At 44.1% G+C, this 15,352-nt stretch overlaps 1 protein-coding gene across 1 annotated transcript in view; it reads right to left on the bottom strand.

Annotated features, from left to right (window-relative positions):
• ppm1h (protein phosphatase, Mg2+/Mn2+ dependent, 1H) overlaps positions 1-15,352 on the bottom strand; it is a 147,782-nt gene that overhangs the window by 39,855 nt on the left and 92,575 nt on the right. Inside the window, exon 4 of the mRNA XM_080191287.1 lies at positions 1,631-1,743. Coding sequence (XP_080047413.1) covers positions 1,631-1,743 — 113 coding nt within the window. The remainder of the gene's footprint in view (positions 1-1,630; positions 1,744-15,352) is intronic.

Genomic DNA, 15,352 nt, shown 5'->3' on the forward strand with positions numbered 1-15,352 from the left:
TTCTGGTAGGACAAGACACTTCAAAGAGCTTCGGTATTCTCAGGAATAGTCACTTTAACAGGCTGCTAAATAGAATTGTAAATGAGGCAGTTAAACATGACCACACAATTAGCAATACTAGTCAGTTTTTGAATGATTTAACTTCTAAACTGCATTCCAGGGGTTCAAATCGCAAGGCCTCCCTGGAGAGTCACTGAATTGCCTTTTCATAATCTTCTGTCTCTGGAATACGGCCTCCAAAAACTCTCCAGTATAAATCATTCCTTAAGCAAATAATTCATCTATGTGTAATATTAATTTAGCATTAAAATATGGAGATGGGGGAGGTGGGGTGTGCAGTGCTGTAATATACATCGAGGCACTCAGCGCACACAAATATAAAGTCCTCATTAAGGTGTGCAAACGAGAGCTTTTCACAATCCCCTCTTGTCTACAGAGTCACAATTCATGACTGGAACATATAATAAAGTCATAAGTTGACATCTCAACTCATGGAATCCATCTCAGCAACAGATTAATTAGACTTATTAAGCTTCTGCTCTCAGCGGGGGTAATGTTGACTTTCTGGGTAAGTGTAAACTGGGCATTAGCGAGTCAAATGGAAACAAAAGAAAATAAAAATCGGGAGACAGAGGGATTTTCACAGTAACTTCATTGCAGTATTAATGTAAGCATGCTTGTGACGCTAATAAAAAACATGTTAAATGGGCTGTCAAATCATCCAAATTACAAATCTGCAAACCTGTATAAAAAATTTATTTATTAGTTACAAGTGGGCTTACATTAATACCACAATGAAGTTACTGTGAAAATCACCTAGTCGCCACACTCTGGCGCCTGTTTGGGTACACAGAGAGAATTTAGTACGGCCAATGCACCTAACCAGCACGTCTTTCCGACTGTGGGAGGAAACCGGAGCACCCGGAGGAAACCCAAGCAGACGTAGGGAGAACGTGCAGACTCTGCACAGACAGTAACCCAAGCCAGGAATCGAACCCGTCTCCCTGGGGCTGTGAGGCAGCAGTGCTAACCACTGTGCCAAATTCAGCCTGGTAAATAAAAGTTTCAGGAAAAGTGATATACACCTCAAGAGGGCAATTATAATTCTCCACTGGGGGCATTTACAGCTGCAATGCATCAGCCAACTTGAACGTGGATAATTAAAAAGCATCACTAACTATGAAATATTTTCAACTTTCTCTTTGTCTTGTCTTAAGCTTGGCTAAGATACAATCTCCACTATTTAGAAATTTCACTGATGCTGTTCCTTTTTCTTTCCTTGGCTAACTGCATGGAGGGAAAAATACAAAGAATGCCAACTGATCAAATTTTAAGAGGGTGATTTTAACCCAACTCATCCAACAGGAAAGCCATTGTTGAATGTTGGTTTTTATACTCAGTTTGACATTCTGTCTATTGATGCCCGATGTTGGCATCAAATCCTGTCAGCTTCCCGATGGGCAGTCAGGTTAAAATTGAACCCACACTTTTTGTCTGTTTGAGACTCAATGAGAGACCACACTGCTTGATAACGAGTGGGCAACATATCTTTGCCGCAATACTGCCATGTCACATTTACTGTTGAAGGAGAGAGAGAGAGAGAGACAAAAGCTTGCAAAGCTGGTCCTACCTGCTGTCCCCAGCATTTGCTACATAGAACTTGCCCATTAGAAACACCACGATCAAGGAGGTGCAGCCACCCGAGATATTGTAATTGCTTCTCTCTCGTTCGATTTGCATGTCCTGCAGACGGCAGCAGCCAGGAGACACAAAGGAGATCATACTGTTAATCAGGCGGCACTTATAGTGGCAAGCTCCAAGTCTTCATCAGCCTGCGCCTCAACTTTACCCTTCCAGCGTTCATGAAAACGTGGTCACGATTCACAGCTGTGAAGAAACAGTTTCAATCCTCCGGCAACTTTGGAATTCAACTATTGCAAACACATCAAAGGCAGAAAATGATAACAACGTACACAGGTAACATCAAGTAAGAGAAAAGATAGCTAACATTTTGGGGGATGTGTCAGATTTTCCCCCATGTTTCTGCAGGCAGTCCATTGTGGATTTAAAATCATAGAATCCTACAGTGGAGGAGGAGGAGGCCATTTGGCCCATTGAGTCTGCACCAACCACAATCCCACCCAGCCCCTATCCTCATAACCCTATCTAGTCCCCTTGACTCTAAGGGCAATTTAGCATGGCCAATCCACCCAACCTGCACATCTTTGGACTGCGGGAGGAAACCTTAACACCCGGAAGAAACCCACACAGACACAGGGAGAATGTGCAAACTCCAAACAGACAGTAACCCAAGGGTCCCTGGCGCTGTGAGGTAGAAGTGCTAACCACTGTGCCACTGGCACTGGCTGAAGTGAAACTACTAATTTTTTTATAAAATAATTCAGCACTGAAAGGAGGCCATTCAGGCCACCATGCCTGTGCTAGTTCTTGGAAAGATCTAGCCAATTAATCCCACTCCGCCTGTCATTCCCCAGCCCTGCCAATTGTTCCTTCTCTGATTCCATCAGCCTTTCAGCCAGTGCATTCCAGATCATCATAACCTCCATCATATCCTTTCAACTATTATCTTACATCATATTCTATGTTACCAAACATTGTGCCAGTGAAAGCAGCTTTCTTTATTTATCAAGATAAAAGCAAAATACTGCAGATGCAGAAATCTGAAACAAAAATGCCAGAAAATCTCAGCGGGTCTGACAGCATCCGTGGGGAGAGAATAGAGCCAAAGTTTCGAATCTGGATGACCCTTCATCAGAGCTGGGAATTTATTAGATAACCCGCTCTGACAAAGGGTCAGTCAGACTCGAAATGTTGGCTCTATTCTCTCCCACAGATGTTGTCAGCTGTGCTGAGGTTTTCCAGCCTTTTCTGTTCTTGTCCTCTTTATTTACTCTACCTAAACCCCTCATAACCATCAGCACTTCAATCAATCTTCTCTTAAACCTCTCTGCTCTAAGGAGAACAATCCCAATTTACCTTGTCTCCCCACAGAACTAAAATCCCTTGTCCCTCATATATAGTCATAAGGGCAATGGAAATCTAAACACCCCTGCAATAAACTTTTTTTAAATTATTCATTCATGGGATGTGAGCGTTGCTGTCAAGGCCAGCATTTACTGCTCATTTCCAATTGCCCTTGAGCAAATGTAGGGAAGCCATCTTCTTGAACCACTGCAATCTATGTGGTGCAGAGTTCCAGAATTTTGACCCAGCAACAATGAAGGAATGGTGATCAATTTCCAAGATGGGATGGGTTTGTGAGCAGGTAGTTTTTTTTTTAAACTCATTTATGGGACAGAGACGTCACTGGCTGGGCCAGCATTTATTGCCCATCCTGAGTTGCCCGAGGGCATTTGAAAGTCAACCACAGGCTCTGAAGTCTCATGAAGGCCAGGCCAGGCCAGGTAAGGACGGCAGATTTCCTTCCCAAAAGGGCATTAGAGAACCAGATGGGTTTTTCCAACAATTGCCAATAGTTTCATGGACATCAGTGGATTCTTAATTCTAGATTTTTTTCATATTGAATTCAGATTCCACTATCTGCCATGGTGGGATTCAAACCCAGATCCCCATAACATGAGCTGAGTTTTTGGACTAATAGTCTTGCGATAATACCATTTGGCCATCGCCTCCCCTATCTGTCTTCATGTGTCTGCTATCCCTGCTCTCTTAGGTCATAGGGGTCACCAGTTTGGAAGGTGCCTTTGAAGGACCCTTGACGAGTTATTGCAGTGGACCTTGGGAGGTGGTACACACCACTACCATTATGCGTCGGTGATGGAGGGAGTGACTGCTTAGCATGGTGGATGGGAAACTGAACAGTGGGGACAGGCACTGCTTTGTTCAGGATGGGGTGGAGCTTCTTGTTAGATGAGCTGCACTATCCAGGCTCATCAAGCTGAGGATGGCCAACGGAAAATTTCAAAACCAAGACTGATAAGATTTTTCTTCAGCAAAAGGTGTTATGGTTATGAATCCAAGATGGACAGATGAAGTTAAGGGAAGTGCCATTATCTATCTGATGAGCTCTATCGCTTTTCTCCTCTATCCATGTACCATTCTAGCAACTCTCCCTGCACCCTCTCTAAGGCTTTAACATCTCTCTTGCACACAATACTGTCTCACAAGTAACTCGTGCCAATATGCTCCAGGGTTTAGAAGAAAGGAAGGGGTTCTATTTGAAATGTACAAGATGCTGAAGGGGTTTGACAGGTAAGGCACTGAGAGGCTGATTCTCCTGGCTAAGGAATCTAGAACAAGGGGGCACAGCCTAAGGACAAAGGGGGTCAATCATTTGGGACTGAGATGGAGAGAAACTTCACACTTAGATGATTGTGGATGCTCTACGGTTGGGTATATTCAAGACTGAAATACATATATTTTTGATCTCTTCAGGGAATCAAGGAATATGAGGCGTGGGCAGGAAAGTGGAAGAGAGGAAGAAGATTAGTTCTGATTATATTGCATGGCGGGGTTGGCTCGAGAGGCCAAATTCCCATTTCATATACATTCAATCAGAACATGGCTGATCTGTCCTTAATTCCATTTATCCACCTTTGCTCGTCTGTTTTGCATTGACAAAAGAGTTAGGAGAATTTAGCTTCAGAGAGGAAAGCTTTAGTCATGCTTGGTTTACCCTCTCTGACTAAAGGAGAGAGACCCCACAGCTATAGAATTAGCGTTGCTAAATAACAGGATTACTAATACATAGATGTTTAATTACGCAATGCAATGTTAAGGAAATTGGTTCAAATGACAAGACCTGAAACTGCTCTTGTGGAGGGTAAAAGTATCAAGTTGCAGTTTAGCAATTGAAATCACACAATACATGCAAGGTCATTAATTTGATTGCGTCAGTCACGGCAGCATGTGTAATTTTAGACAGTTCATTAAATTCCTTGCAAATTATTTGCAACCTCCCTCAATGGTTCTGGTATTGCAAGGATCTTTCCCACTAATCTAGAAATACTGGGTAGAACTCAATGAGCTGCACTGGCAGAACCTTTGAAAGTTAAGTTGACAGTGCTATCTCGTACTGCTGCTTTCTGACACTCAAATCCTCTTTGAGGATTGAGAATATTTTAATCTGATCGGATCTTTGCCAATTGGACACGCAAGAAAGAGAAAGGAGCTTTCACGGACATATTGCCATAATCGCACATTTTTCAGAAACCTTTCCAAAGTGCTTCATAAACAAGGAATTGCTTTGAAAGACACTTATTTTCTTTTAAAAGGTGCTCACAACAAGCAGCACACTGGTTAGAACTGCTGCCTCACAGCACCAGCGACCCAGGTTCAATTCCCAGCTTGGGTGACTGTCTGTGTGGAGTTTGCACATTCTCCCTGTGTCTGCATGGGTTCCTCTGAGGGCTCTGGTTTCCTTCCACAGTCCAAAGATGTGCAGGTTAAGTGGATTGGCCATGCTAAATTGCCCCTTAAGAGTCAGGGGGACTAGCTAGGGTAAATGGGCTGTTCCACAAAAATAAGGCAGCAGGAATTAAATCATGTTTTCCCAGATGAGAAAAGGTTTTAAGAGAATGTCACATGCAAATTCACTTGGATTGGTTAACTGATTGGGAACAAGCTTGCATGGCTCTCAAAGAGCCTATCACTTACAGGGAGGCAATGGCTTAGTAGTATTATCGCTAGATTATTCATTCTAAACAATTCTAACAATTGACAATGGTTTCATGATCATCAGTAGATTCTTAAATTCAGATTTTTAAAAATTATTGAATTCGAATTTCACCATCTACCGTGGCGGGATTCGAACCCAGGTCCCCAGGGATAGGGCCTGGGTGGGATTGTAGATGGTGCAAACTCGATGGGCTGAATGACCTCCTTCTGCACTATAGGGATTCTACGATTTTAGCAAAAAGAATTTTAGATCCGTTCAAATAGCCTCACAGAAAATTACATCGAGGGAGATCACTTGTCCAGCAGGCCTGTACTGGTACCCAAGTTCTTTGGATTGAACTTCTTTTCGCCTCAGTTCCTTTCTGCTCCCTTTCATATTCCCTTTTTAAAATGACTATCCAATTCCCTTTGAAGTGCTGTTTTAGTTTCTGCCTCAGTGGCCACTCGCAGCTGAAATATTCCATTTTCAAAAAATTTCTTCCAATTTCCATTGCACTGCACAAACTCTTCAAGTTTTTCTTTTCTGTTCGTGGGAGATGGGTGTCACTGACTGTGCCAGCATTTATTGCCCATCCCTAGTTGCTCTTCACAATGAGAGTCAACCACATTGCTATGGCTCTGGGGTCACATGTAGGCCAGACAGATTTCCTTCCCTAAAGGATGTTAGTGAACCAGATGGGTTTTTCTGACAATTGACAACAGTTTCATGATCATCAGTAGATTCTTAATTCCAGATTTTTAAAATATTATTGAATTCAAATTCCACAATCTGCTCTGGCAGGATTCAAACCCAGGTCCCTAGAACATCAGCTGAGCTTCTGGATTGATAGTCTAGTGATAATACCTCTAGGCCATAGCCTGCTTGTAAGTGATTTTGAGAACCATGCGAGCTTGTTCCCAATCAGTCAACCAATCCAAGTGACTTTGCATGTGACATTCTCTTTGATCATCTGGGAAAACATGATTTCATCCCTGCTACTTTCTTCTAGTGGAAGAACTCATCTCCGGTCAAGCCATTCTTCGTGAATACTGACTCTCACCAACTTTTACAGATGCACCATAGGAAGTATTCTTTCTGGTTGTATCACAGCTTGGTATGGCTTCTGTTCTGCCCAAGACCTCAACAAACTACAAAAACTACAAAAGTGAATGTAGCCCAATCCATCACACAAACCAGCCTCCATCCATTGACTGTGTCTACACTTCTCACTGCCTCGGCAAACCCATCCATCCCGGATGTACTCTCTTCCACTTCTTCCCTCGGGAAAAAGACACAAAAGTCTGAGGTCTTCTGAGGTCAGAAGCTTTTTCCCAGGGTGGCAGAGTCAATTACTAGGGGGCACAGGTTTAAAGGATATGGGCAAAGCAGATTTTTTAAGCAGAGAGTGATGGGTGCCTGGAACTCGTTGCCAGAAGAGGTGGTGGAAGTAGATACGGTAGTGAGTTTTAAGGGGCGTCGTGACAAACACATGAATAGGATGGGAATAGAGGAATATGGTCCCCGGAAGACCAAAGAAGAAAGAACAGAGAAAACCAAGGGTAGGGGGATTTAGTTAAGTCAGGCAGCATGGTCAGTGCAGGCTTGGAGGGCTGAAGGGCCTGTTCCTGTGCTGTAATTTTCTTTGTTCTTTGTCACGTACCAACCGACTCAAGAACAGCTTCTTCCCTGCTGCCCTCAGACCTTTGAATGGACCTACCTTGCATTAAGTTGATCTTTCTCTACATCTTAGCTATGACTGTAACACTACATTCTGCATTCTCTCATTTCCTTCTCTATGAACGGTATGCTCTGTATAGTGCACAAAAAAAATACTTTTCACTGTATGCTAATACATGTGATAATAATAAATCAAAACAAATCAGTCTATTTCTGGTATGAATTGTAGCTGTACACTTTTAATGTCCATGCCTCCCTTACTCTGATGGAGTGTTAGAATGCATACAATACTCCAACATAAATAAAAGCAAATTACTACGGATGCTGGAATCTGAAACCAAAAGAGAAAATGCTGGTCTGGCAGCATCTGTAAGGAGAGAAAAGAGCTGATGTTGAGTCCAGACGACCCTTTGTCAAATACTCTAACTGTGGTCCAGCCAAGTACTAATTCAATGTTAATTCCTTTGGTATAAAGACCCATTGTGTGATCTGATTTTTAAAGGCCTTTTCCAACTGCATTTCTAAATTTAAAAGATTAGTGGGCTGCATAGTGGGGGTGGGGTGGGCATGGTGCATGCACAGTGGTACCTTCCCAGAAACTACGCCGGCCACCACGTGCTGAAGGCAGCCTCACAGTGAGACTTCTGCCCCTTACTGGGGACAAATATTCCCGCCACTGGGAGCCAATGACCAATCCGACTGGCCAGTAGCTCCAGCTGACCCAGCAGCAGCAAGATCTCATTAGCGGGCACCACTGGGACTGCAACCAGCCTCCAGAAGATGCCTGTCTAGAGTACTGGGAATGGCAAACCCCAGGTGTTGGGCGGGGAGGGTTTGGCCAGCTGAGGGGAGAAGGTGGGAGGGGAAAGGAAGGCCCTATCTTAGGCCAATGCACAGAGGGTACCCTCCCTTCCCCCCACCCCATACCCCGAAAGATACGACCACTGGTTTCTCATGCCCTTTTAAATGTGACACCAAACCATGCAAGGAGATATTAGGGCAGATCAAATACTTGGTCGTCAGGGTCAGTTTTAAGGAGCATCTTAAAAAGAGAGGGAGGCCGTTGGAGAGGTTTAGCGAGGGAGTTTTGGAGCATATCGCCTCGGCAGTTGAAAACATGGTCACCAATAGTGGAGTTGTGAAGAGCAGGATTGGTGCAGATATCTGAGCAGTGTTAGGAAAACAACAGCAGTTTTAAGAGATCTATATTTGTCTTGGTAATCATTAGAAATAAGGTATACTTTTTAATTGGATTTAATTTAATGTTTCGATGCCCGGAAGATTAACATCTATAGTTAGATTCATGCTGGACTAAGGTGTGTAGGGGTTGGTTTCAATTCCAGATTGGGCCGTCCTTTTCAGATGGCGCCCTGATCTCTGTGGAACCGGCCTTCCCAACTCTATCAGGCTCCACCCCGCCAGAGTGACGTCGCAAACCACACCCCAGATTTCCATGCACTGAGGGATAGAAAATCTGGATGGAAAACTCAGCTGCCCAGCTGGAAAAGCACATGGTAGGTTTCAGTCTGAAAATGACACTGACAAAAATTGGGACGATTGTGTGACGTTGGTGTACCTTTAAGAGTTTTTAAAAAATCATGCTCTCTGCAGCTCACAGCCTTAGCTGATGTCATTCGCTGCCATACTTGACTGCAACTGTCCTTTTATTGATCCTTAAACAGGAGTTTGTTTATTTTTATTGGATGTTTATGATTCTGCATTGCTAAGGGAATGATAATGTATTTTTGGACATAGAGTCATAGAGATTTACAGCATAGAAACAGGCCCTTTGGCCCAACTTGTCCATGCCGCCCCCTTTTTTTAAGCCACTAAGCTAGTCCCAGTTGCCCGCGTTTGGCCCATATTCCTCTATATCCATTTTACCCATGTAACCGTCTAAATGCTTTTTAAAAGACAAAATTGTACCCGCCTCTACTACTATCTCTGGCAGCTTGTTTCAGACATTCACCACCCTCTGTGTGAAAAACTTACCCCTCTGGACCCTTTTGTATCTCTCCCCTCTCACCTTAAACCTATGCCCTCTAGTTTTAGACTTCCCTATCTTTGGGAAAAGATATTGACTATCTAGCTGATCTGTGCACCTTATTATTTTGTAGACCTCTATAAGATCAGCCCCAAGCCTCCTACGGTCCAGGGATAAAAGTCCCAGTCTATCTGGTCTCTCCTTATAAGTCAAACCATCAAGTCCCGGTGACATCCTAGTAAATCTTTCCTGCACTCTTTCTAGTTTAATAGTAAGTTTTTGTTTCCTTTCCAGTGTGTTTAAAGCTCAATTTTCTGTTTTGCTGCAGTTAGAGTTGAGTTTTGGAAGGAATGGCAAGCTAAGTCTCTCTCTGGGTTTGGAAATTCTGCTGGTTAGCCAAAAGCACAGTCTTGCCTTTCTGAAGAGGAGAAATCGGCTGTTGGTGGCTCGCCTCGGTCCCTGGTGTTTTGGGAAGCTATTCTGACTTCAAAAAGTCCTGAGTCTATCCAGAGAACTGCAGACTCCATCCAAATGACTCAAGTCCAGTATCACATGAGCATTAGTCTTTACTGTGTTAAACCTGTGAAAAGCATTTTTTTTTAACGGGATTGGTTTGATTGGAACAAACCAAGAGGAATATACATTATGGCGGTTGTTTTGTATCTTCTTGCTAATTTTCTTACTATCCATGTTAACTATATTCTTAAATAAACTTTGTTTGATAAAAGCTCCCTAGTGGGTCATTTGAATCATACATGAAGTGAAACATATCATGCTTATCCTAGCCAAATTCAAGATGCAAAACCTATGATCCAGACTGGCTCCATAAAACCTTCTGGAGTTTCTGACCTGAACCATAACCTTCCATCCACGGGGTCTGCTTTAATCTCATCTATTATTCCATTAAATCTCTCCTGCAGTTGCCATGCATCAAGTCATCTGGAAGTCGGGGGTTTCCTGCCTCAGTTGAAGAAATTCATTGGTATCTCCTTTTGAGCAAATATGGCTGCACACAGGATGTAATCTGGTCATTCGTTCCACTCAGGCTTCACAAACAACTTTGAAGAAGGAAGAGACAGAACGAGAGTGAACGTGCAAGAGAATAGAAAGCACAGAACAGGTCAATCCAGACGAACAGTTCTCATAATTAATTTTTCACAAAAGGACAGTGGCGGTAACGCATGGAAGTTATTTATAAAGTATTTCTAGGTGACAGTGTCAAGGTGTGGGTGTACTTGAATGAGATGAAACTTCATCTCATTCAAGACTGGATGGAAAATGATCAACAACAGAATCATTTTTTGCAAAGGCAACCTTCTGCCTTGTAAGCTGACGATTTACGCTATGGTGGTCAACAGGGTTTTAAGCATTGCCTGGTGGGCTGAGGAGCTCCCAGATGGTCCCTCCTGCTGAAGATGATAGTGGGGCTGAGAAGGTGCCTGATTCACTGGCCTCTGCCTTCACTTCTTGGCCAGCTGACATTTTTGTTCATCTTCTGACTTTTTGGCAATCGTCCGAATTGATGTGGGCGATAACCATTCTCACGGGAACTGATGGTCCTTCCCACCATCAGAGCCAGCCTGTAGTACCTACTCCCTAAATCAATCGAGGTGGACTCATCACTCATAACAGTGGTTAGCATCGCTGCCTCACAGCATCAGCGACCCGGGTTCAATTCCAGCCTCCTCTGTGCGGAGTTTGCATGTTCTCCTCGTGTCTGTGTGGGTTTCCTCTGGGTGCTCCAGTTTCCTCCCACAATCCAAAGATGTGCAGGCTAGGTGGATCAGCTGTGCTAAACTGATTCTTAATGTCAGGGGGATTAGCAGGGTAAATATGTGGGATTACGGAAAAAGGGCCTGGGTGGGATTGTGGTTGGCGCAGACTTGATGGGCCAAATGGCCTCCTTCTGCACTGTAGAATTCTATGATTCTATGTAACTGCTGTCCCCTACACTCTTCTGTGAACGTGGGGGACAGCCTCCACACCCTCCCTGCTAGGATTCAAAGAAATACAAAGCACTCCCTTTAACATCGGCTCGCTGGGAGGAGTTTTCGGTAAGATGACAATGTTTAGACATTAGGCTATTGTTGGACTCCACTCCAGATTTTGTTTCTGGATTAACTTTCCTTCGCTCTCAACATTCCTGACGTATCCGCAATAAGAAGTCTCACAACACTCGGTTAAAGTCCAACAGGTTTATTTGGAATCGCAAGCTTTCGGACATTAGGTGAGTGGAGGTAGGTTCATAAACATGGCATATATAGACAAAGAACAAATTGCAAGATAATTATAGATTGGAATGGGAAGAATGGTTGGAATGTGAGTCTTTACAACTGATCAAGCTTTTACAGGTACAGACAGTGTGCGTGGAGAGAAGGATAATCACCGGCTAAATAGTTGTGAATTGTCTCAAGCCAGGACAGCTAGTGGGATTCTGAAAACCCAGTATGGTGGGGGTAACACAGTGCGACATGAACCCAGGATCCTTGTCAAGGCTGTCTTCATGCGTGCGGAACTGTGTGATTCCAAATAAACCTGTTAGACTTTAATCTGATGTTGTGAGACTTTTTACTATGCCCACCCCAGTCCAACACTGGCATCTCCACATGATGTATCCACCAGGCAATGGAGTTACTTGCCCAAAGCTGTGAGTTTGGTTCACAAGTGCCGGTGTGTGACAGTGTGTCAGTGGGCCTCCACACTGCTTGTCTGAAGGCTCCAAGTCCCTCCGAAGCTTTACCTGACACCACAGGGGATCCGGTTCCCATGAGTCACCACAAAGAGGCACAGCTGATGACTTGAACTGGAGAAGATGTGCGCTGATGGGGAGACTGACACACTTGGCTCTCTCTTTCACATTGCTGCTAGCCAGCTGAATAGGCTGAAAATGAGAAGCCAGCTAGCACACCAAAACAGGAAGCATGTTTTACCCACACACTGGACCCGTCACCCAGGCAGTTGGGCATGCAGTTACGAGTGGAGCACCCGTGCGAAAATGTAAGGTCAAAAGGGGTGGCCATTAACTTGGGTAGAAAGCTTAGATACTGGGGAAGGGGTAGGGAGGTCAAGAGCTGCAATGAATTCAGACAAGAGAGGCAAGTCAAATATAGAGTTTGAAAGTATTGGAAATCAGGTGTTGTTCAGTGTACAGTTTGAGGGGGAGAAGGAAGTATGAAAGCTCAGGGGAAAAACTCTAAGTGAGGAGCTTTAGGGCGTTGGGTGGCATTGATGTGGTGGGAGAATGGTCTCCATTGCAGATTTTTAAAAGGTGAAACAACATGCCTGTAACAAGGCGAGTTGTTGAAAGGAGGAGAAGGTGCCGGGGAAGAGGAAAGCCCAGTAGATTTGCTGAGGCTCACACTGCCCTGTAAAAACTTTGCTTGGACAAACGGTGGAAAGCTTCAGTGAGGGGGCAAGGCATTGCCATCCAGGTTAGGGTCAAAGGCAAAACATTAAATAATAATCCACAGCAAGATCATTGAGCTCTGTCCTGTATTAGAAATGTGCTCTTGGGAGATAAATACTCCAAAATTTAAGGTGGCTTCATCGAGAGCTGGGCAAGCGAGCAGGATATGAGACCCGGTCGCACTTTCAGTCTCTGATGATGAAAACAGAAATGGGGAGTGTTTTAGTTGTTCACCTGAGGAATTTTCTTTACCAGAAAGCGGTGGAAGCTGGGTCATTGAAGATATTCAAAGGCTGGATGGATAGATTTTTGATTGACAAGGTGGGAGTCAAGAGTTATGGGAGGAGGGGGTGGGGCAGACTGCAAAATGGAGTTGAAGCCATGATTGGCAAAACAGGAGAAAAGCGGCTGAATGGCCTATTCACCTGTTCCTAGTTCTTGTGTTCTTGGATCATGGGGTCTGTAATTCCGGGAATGCAGAAGGCAATGGGACGGCGGAGGGGGGGGCACTCACTAGCACATCAAGATGAAATGGCCGAAGAATTCCGGCCTTTCATGCCACCAGGATTCTCTGGTGGCATATTTCTGCCGCAGTTTTTCCAGCAGCATTGGGTGGCTTCAATGAGAGTTCCCATCCACAGCGGTGGGAACAGAAGATCCCGCTGTCCACCACTGCTGAGAAAAACACCGAGGGGGAGGCCAGAGAAATCCCCCCCCCAAATTCAGGACTTCCAACGTCTCCAGAGGCTGCTCATATCAATACACACTCAACCAACAATTTAAAAATGTGTATAATTTAAAATCTTAAGATGCGAAAGACTTTGTGTCCTGCTCATTCTATGAATATAAAAAGGACTGCCCCAGGTATCAATACCAATTCTCCACGTCTTGTCGATTGTCATCGCTGGAGTAGAATGGGAGACACATCTATCTAGGCCCCAGTTGGTAATGAGCAACTTATTACCTGCAAGGTCACAAGAGACTCCAGCTAGTTCTGTACAGCAATGCTCAAAGCAACAAGATAGGGCTTGAAATTGGCTTCCTGAAAATGAATCCTTCCCTCAAAACTTAACTCAAGCGGGGACAAAAATTAGTGAAAATTTACATTTTAAGTCTTGGCTTTCAATCTCGTTTTCACTCCAGGTTTTATTATTTTGGTGAAAAGTCAGAGCACTGTCGACTCTGGGAATCTGAAATATAAACCTCTGGATGTTGGAAATGTTCAGCAGGTCAGGCAGCAATGCGGAATATTTCTCACATCTTTCTGTTCACGTATTGTATGTTAAAAAACAAATGATCCATCCATTTTCTAGGCGGCCCCCACCGTGGGCGACGCAGTGGCACAGCGGTTAGCACTGCTGCCTCAGTGCCAGGGAGCCAGGTTCGATTCCTGGCTTGGGTCACTGGAGCACGCACATTCTCCTCGCGTCTGCGTGGGTTTCCTCTGGATGCTGCGGTTTTCTCCCACACTCCAAAGATGTGCGGATTAGGTGGTTACGTTTTTATGTAGGCTGGGCTGACAATATTGAAGGAGCTCTGCACTATTGACAGTGCCATCTTTCAGATGAGACATTGAACATATCAGGTAGATGTAAAAGTTTTCCCCCCCTTTTTCGAAGAGGGGTGGGGAAGATCTCACTGCTGTCCTGGCCAACACCTCAACCAACATTACGAAAAACCAATTGCAAAACAATAGCTGGCAACAGCCTGGGCAGTCTTGCCTGTGTCGCCTCTTTGAAAGTGCTGTCCAATTTATTTTCACCTTTTGGCTTATTCCCCGTCATCCTGCAAATTTGATATTTTTAAGTACGTGACCGATTGATTTTTTGAAATTTTCCATGGAACCTACTTTGCACCAACCTTTCAGTTAGTGCAATCCAGACATCCTTACAAAAAAATCTTATTTCCCCTCTATTTATTTTAAATCTATGATTTGGTTACCAGTTGGCAGTAGAAACAGTTTTCTCCAGCTTTCTCCCATAAAACTTCTCATAATTTTGAGTTGATTAACTTTTGTTACTTTCTGCACAGTGGCACATTGGTTAGCACTGCTACCTCCAGTGCCAGGGATCCAGGTTCGATTCCGGCCTTGAGTGACTGTTTGCACGTTCTCCCCATGTCTGTGTGGGTTTCCTCTGGGCGCTCCGGTTTCCTTCCACAGTGTAAAGCTGCGCGGGTTAGGTGCATTGGTCGTGTTAAATTGACCCTAGTGTCAGGGGAATTGGTAGGTTAAGTGTGTGGGGTTACGGGATTAGGGCCTGGGTGGGATCGTGGTCACTATAGACTTGATGGGCCGAATGACCTCTTTCAGCAAAGTAGGGATTCTATGATTTCATAACCTAATTATTTTATGATCACTATTACCCAGCTGTTTTCCCACTGAAACACAATCCATATTTCCCACTTCATCCCCTGAACTAGGTTTACCTTCCTTGTTGGGCTTGAAACAGACAGATTAAGAAATTCTCCTCCTGACATTTCAGTCTCATTGTTTTTTTTATACTTTTTTTTTCCCACTCTACATTAGGGTAACTGAAGTTCCTGATCATCAACACTCCAACATCTTTGAGTTGTTCTGAATCTGCCTTCATACTTTTCCTTTATCCATTTTTGACTATTTGGGGTTTACAGTAAACACTCAGCAACG

Source organism: Carcharhinus amblyrhynchos, chromosome 6, assembly GCF_965287045.1.
Source record: "Carcharhinus amblyrhynchos chromosome 6, sCarAmb.v2.hapA, whole genome shotgun sequence".
Classification (NCBI taxonomy): domain Eukaryota; kingdom Metazoa; phylum Chordata; class Chondrichthyes; order Carcharhiniformes; family Carcharhinidae; genus Carcharhinus; species Carcharhinus amblyrhynchos.